The sequence below is a fragment of the Oncorhynchus mykiss genome, chromosome 12, assembly GCF_013265735.2.
Source record: "Oncorhynchus mykiss isolate Arlee chromosome 12, USDA_OmykA_1.1, whole genome shotgun sequence".
NCBI classification, from domain to species: Eukaryota; Metazoa; Chordata; class Actinopteri; order Salmoniformes; family Salmonidae; genus Oncorhynchus; species Oncorhynchus mykiss.
The window spans coordinates 26,988,397-27,001,178 of NC_048576.1; the positions used below are offsets into that span (position 1 = coordinate 26,988,397).

The 12,782-nt window shown below is 39.7% G+C and overlaps 1 protein-coding gene across 2 annotated transcripts; it reads left to right on the forward strand.

Annotated features, from left to right (window-relative positions):
- Positions 1–1,906: 1,906 nt before the first annotated feature.
- LOC110537298 (APC membrane recruitment protein 1) lies at positions 1,907–10,012 on the forward strand. 2 transcript variants are annotated; one of them, XM_021623227.2, is made up of 3 exons: positions 1,907–1,978; positions 2,222–2,389; positions 3,286–10,012. In XM_021623227.2, the coding sequence occupies exons 2-3, from the start codon at positions 2,296–2,298 to the stop codon at positions 6,477–6,479; spliced, it is 3,288 nt and encodes a 1,095-aa protein (XP_021478902.2). In that variant the 5' UTR covers positions 1,907–1,978; positions 2,222–2,295; the 3' UTR covers positions 6,480–10,012. The 2 variants fall into 2 exon arrangements, with proteins under 2 accessions (XP_021478902.2, XP_021478903.2); XM_021623228.2 differs by lacking the exon at positions 1,907–1,978 and having other exon boundaries at positions 2,074–2,389; positions 3,183–10,012.
- Positions 10,013–12,782: the final 2,770 nt, after the last annotated feature.

The following is a 12,782-nucleotide window of genomic DNA, read 5'->3' on the forward strand; positions in this document are numbered from 1 at the left end:
CTTTAATTTAGGCTCTAGGCTTTAATTTAACTTATTTAGGATTGAATTTTTTGTCCTTTGTTTTAGAGAATATTTGTGTAATATACATCTGTTTGAATGTATGTGCATTTTGAAAGACTGCAATGTAAGTATAAAATAAAATGTGATGTAAAAATTACAGCCATTAAAATGAAATTTTGCAACAGAACATTTATTTTATTTTTATTTTTACACTTTATGTGCATACACCCCTTGAATTTTTTTCCACATTTTGTTGTGTTGCAGCCTGAATTTAAAATCAGTTAAATTTAGAGTTTTTTTGGTCACTGGTCTACACACAAAAAATACCCCATAATGTCAAAGTGGAATTCTGTTTTTAAAATGTTTAAAATTAATAAAAAATGAAAGCTGAAATGTCTTGAGTCAAGTATTCAACCCTTTGTATGGCAAGAAGTAGTGGAAATGTGCATAACAAGTCACATAAATTGCATAGACTTACTCTGTGTGCAATAATAGTGTTTAACATAATTTTTGAATGACTCCCTCATCTCTGTAGCCCTCACACAATTATCTGTAAGATCCATCAGTCGAGCATTGAATTTCAAACACAGATTCAACCACAAAGACCAGGGAGATTTACCACTGCCTTGCAAAGAAGGGCACCTATTGGTAGATCAGTAAACATCATAAAACAGTCATTGAATATCCCTTTGAGCATGGTGAAGTTATTAATTACACTTTGGATGGTGTATCGATACACCCAGTCATTTCAAAGATACAGGTGGTCCTTCCTAACTCAGTTGCCGGAGAGGAAGGAAACCTCTCAGGGATTTCACTATGAGGCTATTCACTATGAGAATGGATCAACAACATTGTAGTTACTCCACAATACTAACCTAATTGACTGACTGTTCTGAATACAAAGTGTTACGTTCAGGCAAATCCAATACAACACATTACCGAGTACCACTCTCCATACTTTCAAGCATAGTGATGGCTGCATCATGTTACGGGTATCCTTGTTATTGTTAAGGATGGGGGAGTTTTTCAGGATAAAAATAAATAAATGGAATGGAACTATGCAGAGGAAAAATTCTGGAGGAAAACCTGGTTCAGTCTGCTTTCCACCAGACACTGGGAGATTAATTCACCTTTCAGCAGGACAATAACCTAAAACACAAAGCCAAATATACACTGGAGTTGCTTACTAAGAAGACAGTGAATGTTACTGATTGGGCAAGTTACAGTTTTGACATAAATCTACTTGAAAATCTATGGTAAGACCTTAAAATGATTGTCTAGCAATGATCAACAACCCATTTGACAGAGCTTGAATAATTTTGAAAAGAATAATGGGCAAATGTTGCACAATCCAGGTGTGGAAAGCTCTTAGAGACACCCAGAAAGACTCACCGCTGTAATCGCTGCCAAAGATGCTTCTACAAAGTATTGACTCAGGGAAGTGAATACTTACGTAAATTATTTCATTTTCAATACATTTGCAAACATTTCTAAAAACATGTTTTTAGTTTGTCATTATGGGGTATTGTGTGTAGATGGGTGAGAAACAAACCTATTTGATTCATTTTTAATTCAGGCTGAATAAGTCAAGGGGTATGAATACTTCCTGAAGGCCCTGTATATTATTATGTCCATGGTGCATTCCACCAATGAGATACATATTTATAGATACATATCTCATTGGTGGAGTGCACCATGCAAGTAATAATATACATAATTGACATTACATTGATGGTGTAACTGACGTTCCAGTAGTCTACTAACAATACAATTTCAACTGAGCTATGATAATAGCCATGTAGACCTAACAACGTTTCAAGTGTGTGTGTACAGTGAAACGCTAAACTTGCAAACCCTACTCAACAGTGCAGTATTCAATGTATATAAAAACACGTGAAATAGGAAATAAGAGCGGAAGCTATATGCAAGGTCTGCCAGTAACACATGTACAATGTGCAGGCATACTGTAATATTTGAGGTAGGTACTACGTAACTAGAATTAATGAAAGATAAATTGACCATCAAATTATTTAATGAACGTCTTGTTGCCGAAATTTTCCTAGTTTGAGCATCCGGAGGCCAAGAAGGGTGCAAGCTCCGACCCTACTTTTCTGTTTTGTGATTATTTTGTCGTTTATTTTTACTTTATTTTCACAATATGTATCAGATATGATTTCTTACAACTGACAAGTTTCTAATTTCTCGTGTTTTTTTCTTATAGTATTTACAATAGACGATAACTAAAAAGAAAGACATACCCCATCCTCACTACGACTACCAGAATTCAATGCGCATATGAACAAGAGGCTCCAGACTGTTAACGCGACTGAACAAAGTGAATCGGATTTATTGTGTATATTATCCTGGGGTGTAGCAGCCAAACAACAAGGTTGGTTAATTTATATATCTCCCCATCGCCTAAACACGACTTTTATTGGGAAGGTGTTTTGAAAAATTTCCCTCGTTGTTATGCTAGCCACCGTTTGACGCTTGCAGGGAATTATTGTATTCTAGGCTAGCTAACTAGTTAGCTAACGTAGTTTATCACCTCTGCTGCCAGTGTGTATATTTCCCAACAATGGTAGTTACTGTAGCAAGAAAGTAAAATGTTATTTCTTGGAAGTAGCTAGCTAGATTGCTAGCAAGCTAGATTAATACAATCACCTCAATTTCGGAATATTAGCTAGGTAGATGATAATTTGCTGGTAGTTTACGTCCTTCAGATTTACAGGCCACACACAAGCTAGCGTTAGGCATTAATTTAGCTACACATAGCTAAGCTTTGTTGTTGTCCTAACCCGACGACTGCTTGGGTAACAAACGTCATGCTTCTCTGTTTTCTCGCGTAGTATAGCATAATAAACAATTATCCCTACATAGCTAATGATTTTGTTACAGGTGGTGACTTGATAGCTATGCCAAGTTAAAACAGTTTTGGCACATCCTATTGTTTATTTATTTGCGCATAATGTTGCACCTAGATAATGGACAACTTGCTTTACACTTTTTATGCAGATAGCATGACATTGCTGTTGTGAAGGTTTGTCAGATCATTAACTATAAACGTGTTATTTCCTCTAATGTGAAGAAAACCATTCCAACATGCTTGATGTAGGCCCACCAGTGTATAAAACAGAATCGAATCATTCTATGCCTAATCCTTCATTTGTCCTACATTTCAGAAAACATGGAAGCAAATGGTTTTGTAGGATGGCATGGCAGCAGTCTTCTTTGCACCTGATGGTGATGACTGTCATGCGCTCTGTTCATTTCATCTTCCTGTAGATTGTGTTGCCATGGAGCCCTGCGGAGGAAAGGAGCCAGCAAGTTATACAAAGCATTTGTCTGCTGGCTGCGAGCAGACAGCCATGGGTGGCCAGGATTCACAGACTGAGGTAAAGCCTCCATCTGACACATTTGATGCTGTGCCCCCTGAGCCTCAGCCATCAGGGAAACTGAAGAGGACTGCATTGAGATTCTTTGGAGGACGTAAAAGCATTTGTGTTTTGCCCAACTTCTTTGGAGGGAGGAACAAAAATCAGAACAAGTGTGCCTCTAAAAAGGGAGTAAGCAAGAGTAAAACGCATGATGGACTTAGCAAGGCAGGTTGGGAGGACAGCCTGGGAAGTGGATATGTTCCAGCAGGAGATTTTGAGTACCACAGCCAGACTCCTAGCACTTGTTGTAGTGAATTTGGTCACTCTACTGGTGATCAGAAGTCCTTTTCCCTCCCCCGTCAGAAAAAGGGTTTGAGGGGACTTTTTAACAGCATCAGGCGTCATAGAAAGAATAGAAATTGTGATTTAGAAAAAAATGAAATGGTTGCAATGTCTCATGTCTGCAACAAAGAGGTGCCTATTGCCCAGACTAAGATTGACCAAAATGACACTGAGTGCCTGAACAGTTTGTCTGAATCCAATGTGCCTGTTTCGGCAAATGTCGAAGATTGTTTGACTATTGCGCCTGAATGTATTAATGTTGATGTCATAGTGTCTGAGAACAATATGGTGAAACAAAGGAGTGTGGACTCTCTTGTAGGGGAACTGATGAAAGGCAAGGACGTTGTTGCAAAGAATGATAACCCAAATAAACATGAAGAGACACTCCATGAAACCACTGAACCTGGTTCTCTCCCAAACACCAACCTAGAGTCTACAGTGAACGCCCAGCTGCCTACTGGCTCATCTCAAATAAGCTTGCTTTATGGTGATGTGGCGTCTCTGAAGAGTTTTGACTCACTCACTGGCTGTGGTGACATAATAGCTGATCAAGATGACGACAGTATTGCAGAGAGCACAGTCTCGGGGGAAAGGAGTCGAAATGCAGGCAAAAGGAGTTCCTGTTATGTTACCTACCAGGGTGGAGGAGAAGAAATGGCCACCCCTGATGAGGTGGCTGGAGACTATCTCCATGACCTCTGGGAAAATGACGCTGTAGAGAACATTTGCTATACAGACAGCCAGGAACCAGACTTTCTAGAACACAGTGAAAGTCCTAGGATGACACCTGAAGAGCCATCTAGCTCCTATAACATGGACATCAGCAACAACAGCAATGGTGATCTTGAAGTTACAGAGACCACCCTTACATCTGCGGATGTCATGACCCCTCAGAGCGACCATCAAGAGTCAGTTCCTAACAGCGATGAGGGTTACTATGACTCTACCACCCCAGGACAAGATGAAGACGGGCGTGACAAAGTTGACAATGTCAGGACGGATAGACTACCAAGGGACAGTTACAGTGGCGACGCTCTGTATGAGCTTTTTGAGCCTGATGATAGTCTTATCAGTCCACCTCTTGAAAAATCTAAGCTGCCTGATCCACTTGAGTTTTTAGAAATGCCAGCTCAGTGTAGTGATGTAAATGCTATGTTCACTCCTGAAACAGATCTAATGGAAGAGGACAGGCTGACTTTGATCCAGCAGGACCTTCTCTGCGCGGAGTTGAAAAGCATGTGTAAACTTTCCAAAGAGCAGGCTCTGTTCACCAAAGGGAGGATCCACCAAGATAATAGCTTCCAGGAAAGCATTTCTAAGGTCAACTCAAAAACTCAAGCTTCTATGAAAGAGGACCAGGTCAACCCAGAGGCTTTGAATAAAAAAGAAAACCGATCGCATGCCATAGAGCAGAGATATTTCAAAGCCTGTAATGGTGGGAATAGTGAGAGAATGTCAGATGCAGCTTTTAGCTCCCTTGCTTCAAAAACATGTCAATCACAAGAAATGTGCCCTGAGCAAAACAAGCCACAGTCCCCCAACTTAAGAGGAAATCATGATATTTCTAAAGAAACAAATAATGATTTGAAGGATGACCAGGCAATTTGCTTCTCCCAAGCCCTAGTGGACTTTACAAAACAGTCACAGTTTTATAGTGATTCAAATGAAAGCATGGGAGGCTCTGAGTCAGGCTCTCCCTTTTCCCAAAACATGCAATCCCTCCCAGCCATTGTCACATTTGATGTCGTGGACATAGATAATGAGGGGGAATATGATCAGCAGATGGATATGGTAATGGAGGAGGAAGACATCACGTCGCCTTACGAAGTGTTTGAAGAAAGCTACCTGCAAAAGGATGCTTTTGCTGAATGTGACTTACAAATGTTTGACCTCTATGAACGGAGTCTCCTCAGTAATACTTGGGGAATCGCCAGCCTGCCACGTCACCTTAGCCTTACACGAGTCCATCAGTCAAGTCCACTGGCTCCTCTGTCGAGTCCTCTGGCCTTAAATCGGAGGAGTAGATCCCTGGACACAGAGAGCTTGGAGTTAGAGATGACTGACATGTATTTAGGGAGTGGGGCAGCGCTAGCATCATGCCCTAGAACTGAAAGAGTGTCAAAGATGGCGTCCTCACTTCAACGCAAAAATAATGGTCACATTTCCACTTCAGAAAATGGGGACAATAGAAACATGTTGCAGTCATGGCAACCAGATACTGAGGGGACTGTAACCCACCCTGGAGCAGATGGGAAAAGAAAAGAGCAGACGCACAGTCTCTATCAAACCCAAGACGGACACGTGGTATCATTCAGTCAGTCTGTCAGTCGAGTCCCAAACTGTAAACCTCAACTGATCTCAGCTAGCAAACTGACTGACAGAGTATCCTGTAATTCTATCCCTCAGAATACAGGACCGTTGCATAGGCCATCTCATCTTCCTTTGCAATCAGAATCCTGTCGGCCTCAGGCCCCTGGTCGACCTCATGCTCACTATGGGAGGTCAGATAAGGCATCAGGTGGTGGGGGTGAGGCCCTTTTTTACACATCGACTGTTGACTCTCATCCTTACAATCAACACAGTAAGATTAGGCCAGTGGGGATCACCCATGGAATGCCTCATCTTTGCTCTGAGTCTGGGAGTCCTGTAAGCCCAGTGGACTATGAGCAGCTGCCAGACTTCACCAGTAAAGGAAGAAAAGCAGTGGAAATGGTGCGCCCTGTTGAATGTAGCAAACACATGTCTGGAGCAAATCCCTAAAAATGGGATGAAACCTCTACAGTTAGCATATAGGCCTGTATCCCACGTTTTCATACTATGTGCCACCAAAAACACCATCTAGTACGTTTACATCACCGAAAATAGAATGATTGTCTGTTACCGTTATCACACATTGCAAATATGCTGTTTTGATTAATAAGCTATTGTATTTCAATGTGATGTACAAGCCTTAGAATTTGTGTTGCAATGGATAAGGAAGCCTGTGCTGTTCTATCATGCTGCGTTATCTTGTGAACAGTCATCAAAATACAAACTCCCATGCAATCTTTCATTAAAATGTTCAGGCATGAGTATACCTTGCATTTGCTCAGCCCAGCGTTAGGCTACACATCACATTTTATTACACATATTGGTAGCTAAACTACATGGTATGTTCACTCTGTCAAGTTGTAGGTAGCCTTTAGTCTTTAAAAAAGTGACTTTCTTTACAGAAAGCTGTTTACTGCAGTCTTTGTACTAGTACACTATTATGATGGTATTAGATTGTGATGCATTTATAAGATTCAGCTTCAACATGCACATTTGGATAGGAGGTCAGTTAACCTTTTTTAGATATCAAATGTAGGGGGAACCGCATCGATAATGTCTTACATTTTCGTGAAACTGATTTTGTTGGTAGGCTATAAACTGTATGTTTCAATGTGTTTTATGTTTAGAATTGATTTAATCTTACATCAATAATGGTTACGCTGTATGTTTTATTTTTGGTTGACAGAATCTGATATCTGAAAATAATGCTTTGTTCTTTAGATTTGTATTCTGTAGTACCTCTGCAATAATTCTAAAAAATGATGTTAAATTTGTATTCACAACCAATCCATCTGCTGAAAACTGATATAGATTGATTTTACCCAGGTAATCGTAACTCAACTGTCTGCTGGCAAAGTCTGTGAAATTGTGTCATGCTGGTTGGCATTTTGGGATATTGCCTCAGTTACCTTTTTTTTTGTCTAGCACTATGAAGAGTATAATGCTGCCTTGCACTTAAATCCTTGATACATTTGTTTTGTTTGTAGATAAAAAGACAAAAAACACGGGGATGTTTGGGATACTTTTTTATTGCCGATTTTAGTAGATTCATCATAAATGTTCCTTATTTCTGTGATTATCATACTAATGTAAGACCTTTTCGATATATTATACTCATTGACCAACTCTGCATTTGTTTCTATATCTCAGCACTTTCTTTTCTACACTACATTGTCTGTTTCATCTGTAAGACCTGTCCTAGCTACAGTTAGTTTTATGTATTTACTGAGCACATGGCTACATGTTTTTATTTTTGTATTTTGAGCATTAATACATCTTATCATGATTCTTGTCTTTAAAGTGGCAATCTGCAGTTCCAACAACAACAAAGCGGTCACCCCCCACTGATCTGGTAAACAGCTGAGGGATAGGGCAGAAGAAATTTAACCACTTTCAAACGCATGAACAGACCTAATATGTATCAATGATGGTATCAAAGTTATAGTTTTAATCATGTTTTTAGGCTATACAGTGTTTGTTTACTTTTTACAACATTAATTACAAACAAAGGAGTAAGACATTTTGTGTTCTGATTGGGTATGGCAGTTGCAGTAATCTCATGAGGCATCTTGACGTTTTATTCTTCAAGAACATTAATTAAAGTCTACAAATGTATGTAACTGCTGCAGATTGCCCCTTTTTAAGTTAGATTTTCCCTATGTTATTGTTTTCTGTCAGCTGTTACAACTGAATTTGTTGTGGTAAGCTATCTGTGGCAATTTCATGCCCAAAGATGAGTTTTCCCATGTTGACAAAACCAATTATGGAAGCTTTAGTATGTGTTTTCTCACTGGCATTGACAAAGGACATGTGTAATTGTATCAATTAACTTTTTCAACAATAAGGAATAGGCTGTATATGTATATCAATTTCTTGATTTGTCACGTACATGCCGAAGCAGCTGGTATGAATGAAAGCAAATGTTCAAATTTCTATGCCTACATGTAGCATATACAGTGGGGTCTGAAATTATTGACACCCTTGATAAAGTTGAGCAGAAATTACTATAAAATAATTAAAATACTTAAAAATGGGAAAGTATATTATTTGATACTAATACAATCGCTCAGAGAAAGAGATTTTGTTTAACAAGGTGGGTCAAATTTTTGATACCCCTGTTTTCAATACCTTTCAATACCTCACCTTGTGAGGTTAACGGCACTGAGCGTTTTCTGTCAAATGTTTTGAGTTAGAGAACACATTGGGAGGTATCTTAGACCACTCCACCATACAGAATACTTCCAGATCCTTGATATACATTGCTCTATGGACTGCCCTTTTCAAACCACAGGTTTTCAATCGCTTTCAAGTCCGGAGACTGAAATGGCCATTGCAAAATGTTGATTTTTGTGGCCAATTAACAATTTCTTTGTGATTAAAAAAATATTAAAATGATTGGGGTTATTGTCTTGCTGGAGGATCCACGTGTTGCCAAGTTTTAGCCTCTTGGCAGAAGTAACCAGGTTTTTGGCTAAAATATCCAGGTACTGGGTAAAGTTATTGATGCTGTTGACCTTAACAAGGGCCCCAGGACCAGTGGAGGAAAAATAGCCCATTACATCAAAGATCCACCACCATATTTTACAGTAGGCATGCTTTTTTTTCCTGCTCATGCATTCTCATTTCGATGCCAAACCCACCACTGGTGTGCATGGCCAAGGAGCTCTATTTTCATATCATCCAACAAATGTAAGCGCCTGGAGTTTACTAAACGGCTTTGGCACTTGGATTGGAACTGACGCTTTCGTCACATTTACATGATAATAGAGCTCTTTGGCCACACACACACCAGTGATGGGTTTGGCGTCAATGAGAAATAAGGCCTATATATCTGTGGATCTAGAGACACTACCCTCTGCTGGACAAATAACTTTACAACAGCAAATGAGACCAACAATCCAGGAGCATACAATCCTATATCTTTTGATGGCGCTAGCAGCCAATAATAGTTGATTTTTAGGTTGGAGCTTGCTAATGCTGAAATAGAAGAACTTCAAGGTCAGTTTGCAGTATCATCTGTTGTGAGCAAGCCTCCAAATTCCTCCCCATTTGCTGTACAACCATTGACTCTCGGCTACCCACTGGGCACACCACGTCATTTCAACATTGACATTTTTTTAATTGGTTGAGATGTTGATCAGTGAGACTGGGCACACCACGTCATTTCAACATTGACATTTTTTTAATGGGTTGAGATGTTGATCAGTGAGATTTCAACCTTTATTCACCCACTCAAGACTGCCAGAAGTTTTTTGAATTCCCAATGTTATCACTATGCTTTCAACCAGATTTTTGTTTTTTATTTAAATGTGTTATCACTGCACTTTCAACCATTTTAAAGCACAACCAAGTTCAAATGGGAATTCAATGTCAGATATTTTGTATTTATTATACAACTTAATGTGTTATCACTGTGCTTTATCTAATAGCACAACCCAATGAGCTGGATTGCAGTTGAGATTACATTAAAGTACATAGTGTAAGTGATCAATGGTGTTTGAGTTTCTGTGCAGATTATAGCAATTGATATGTGGTTTAGATGGAGATGTGAATCCAACATATTCATTATTATCTTGAAGATGAAATTTGAAATCAACCCGAAACCCTAGGCCTATATGTATTGTCTATTTTTAGTTGAACTCTGGGTTGAATTGAAACAAGACAATAGCTGTGGATGACTTGGCAAATGCTATATATGGGCCTAAATAGTATCATTGATGATATGACATAAGGTATGGTTACATTTTATTTTTACTCTTAAGCCTAGTTAACCTACCCTTTGGAATTACTTCAATAGCAACAGTGAATCTATTTAGTTATTAAGAGATCTCTCAATGATCATTCTGAAGATAGCCCATTGGTAGTAGTCAGTGATAAACATCTAAGTTAAGCAGGGTTGGGCATGTTTAAAAACCTGGATGGAATCCTGAATGGATAGCTGTAGATGGAAATACTCTCCAGTAGGTGGTGCTGCACAGATTTCTTTCTTTCTGAGGGTGGCTATACGGTTGAAGATCTGACATTGTCTTGAAGGTACAAATTCAACAAGGTTTGTCTGTTTAAAATTGATTATCATGATGAGATAATCCTGTGGTTGAAATTTCACGCTCGAAACAAAAGTTGACGTTAATGAATTTTTCAAATCCAATGTATTTTCCACTTAGATTGCACATCGTCATACTTTGACAAATTTCAGCGTTGATTCAACCAGTCTGTGCTCAGTAGGTATTGTGTTATCTGGATTTGCAGTGAGAGGGAACAGACATAATGGCATAATAGTTTGAAGCCTACTTCACAAATAGTATATTAGAGTCCGTGTGGTAGTGTTGACAAAACACCTGGAACTACAAGATGTTGGTGTGTTGCCACTGGAAAAATACTTAGAAATGCATCAAATTAAATCTCACACCCTGACCACAATTGAGTAGGCAACACCATAAAGCTTGTGTATGATTACCTTACAGCTATTCATCTTTGTGTATTTATGTGTGACAGTCTTTTGTGTCCAAACCATGAGAGAAGAGCCATTTTCCTGAGTTATGTAATTCCTTGTGTTCCCTGAACTGTAAACACATTGAGATGATGGGAAATGCTACTCTTGAGGTTGCCTGGCCGTCATCCAAGACCTTTTGCGGCCAACTACTGTGCTCAACCACGCAGTCTCCAGAGGAGTTGCGACACAGGAAACTGGAACTATTCTTGTTTTTGCTCCTGATTTAGATAAGTGTGTATAGGCCTATGTGGATATATAGAGAGAGACTGAAAGCTCTATGTGATGTTAATTTAATAGAACACATTTGAACATTAACAAGTGAACGAAATACAAATGTGAACTGGACTGTGAGACTATTTGAGGTGTACGTGGGCCAAGGCTGGGTCACTGCAGCGCAGTGCATCCACTACAAAGCTGTAGTAGAAGTATGTAGATTTCCCACTGCAGTGGTTTAGCCCCACTCTAATGCTGCAGTCTCCCTGGTTTTAGATTTCACTGGATTTCTACAGTACCCCTCCACCCCATCCCCTACCCCACCTCCTTTTTCCGTTGCACAGTATCATGTGAAAGCTTATTCTAACAGCATATTCTATCATCGTGGGAGAGTAAAAATAGCAAGATCTTCTCACTAATGATGTTTGTTTCCTTTTTAAACAGTGACATATTTTTTTTTACTTCTGAGCTGTCGTTGTCACTGAGCCTCAGTGAAGTGAATGTATCAGGTTCCAGATAATGAGATTCTCTCGTTTGAAAGGTACAGGCACATTGTCATCTGAGGGCAGCGGAGACTCCTCTGATTCTAATATGAAACGTTTCCTATCCTCAGATGAGCCGCAAAGATAGACAGCAGCCTAGCATTGAGGTCAAAACAACATGATGCTGTTCCCCTTGCTTTCAAGTAGCTGCCAACAAAAAGCTGTTGACTGCCAGTGTCAGAGAGGTCTTGTCTGTGGACTTAACTTTGTTTGTGTGGACTAAATACTTGTATATCTGAGCTTTTCTTAAAGCCAGCCCATGTCAACCTTTTCCTCATCTCTCCATACAAGCTCCCAGTTATTGTTGGCTTCAGATTTAAAGCCATTGTGCTTGCCTTTGAGGCAGTGAGGGTAACCACTCCTCTCTACCTGCTGGCAATGATAAGACCACACAACCGGCCAGGCCAGTGCTTTGTTACCTCTGGTCTCCCGGAATCTCCCCCATGAGGACTCAGTGTATGGTCCACCTGGTTTTGTTATGACCCCTCAAAATCATCTGTATGGGTGTTGGAACAGCAGAGGTGCTACTTATCCTCATCCACTTGTGCTATTAGCCCAAAGCATGTTTTCTCCTCATCCTGTGTTGTGTTGCTTTCATATGTCTTATTTGAATTATTGTTCAATTCTATTCTTCTTTATCCTTATGAGTTCTGTGAGTTTTTCCCCCTGAAGTTTGTGTTGGTGGAAGTCTGAGACCCAAGGCTGATAGTGCAACTATGCACTTCTCTCATCATGCTTGTGAGAGAGCTACAGGAGTGACAGCGATGGGGCCAGTGAACAATCGAGCTCAGAGTGCATGGGGATTTGGAGTGACAGGTGCACAGGAGCCAAGAGGAGAGATTAATCTCTACTGAGATAAATTACAAAGTAGTTATCCTACTGTTAAGACCTCTGTTACTTTTTGATTTGTGTAGAATGGTCCACGTGGGTGGATGTCAATATTTCTCTTTACAAAAACCTGCCTGTTCTTATTACTATTATCAATGATTACAGTAGCCTACGCAT

Coding starts and splice junctions, on each gene's coding strand:
- LOC110537298 (XM_021623227.2), top strand. CDS start 2,296: ATGAACAAGAGGCTCCAGACTGTTAACGCGACTGAACAAAGTGAATCG. Junction 2,390..3,285: donor TGTAGCAGCCAAACAACAAG/GTTGGTTAATTT, acceptor ATCTTCCTGTAG/ATTGTGTTGCCATGGAGCCC.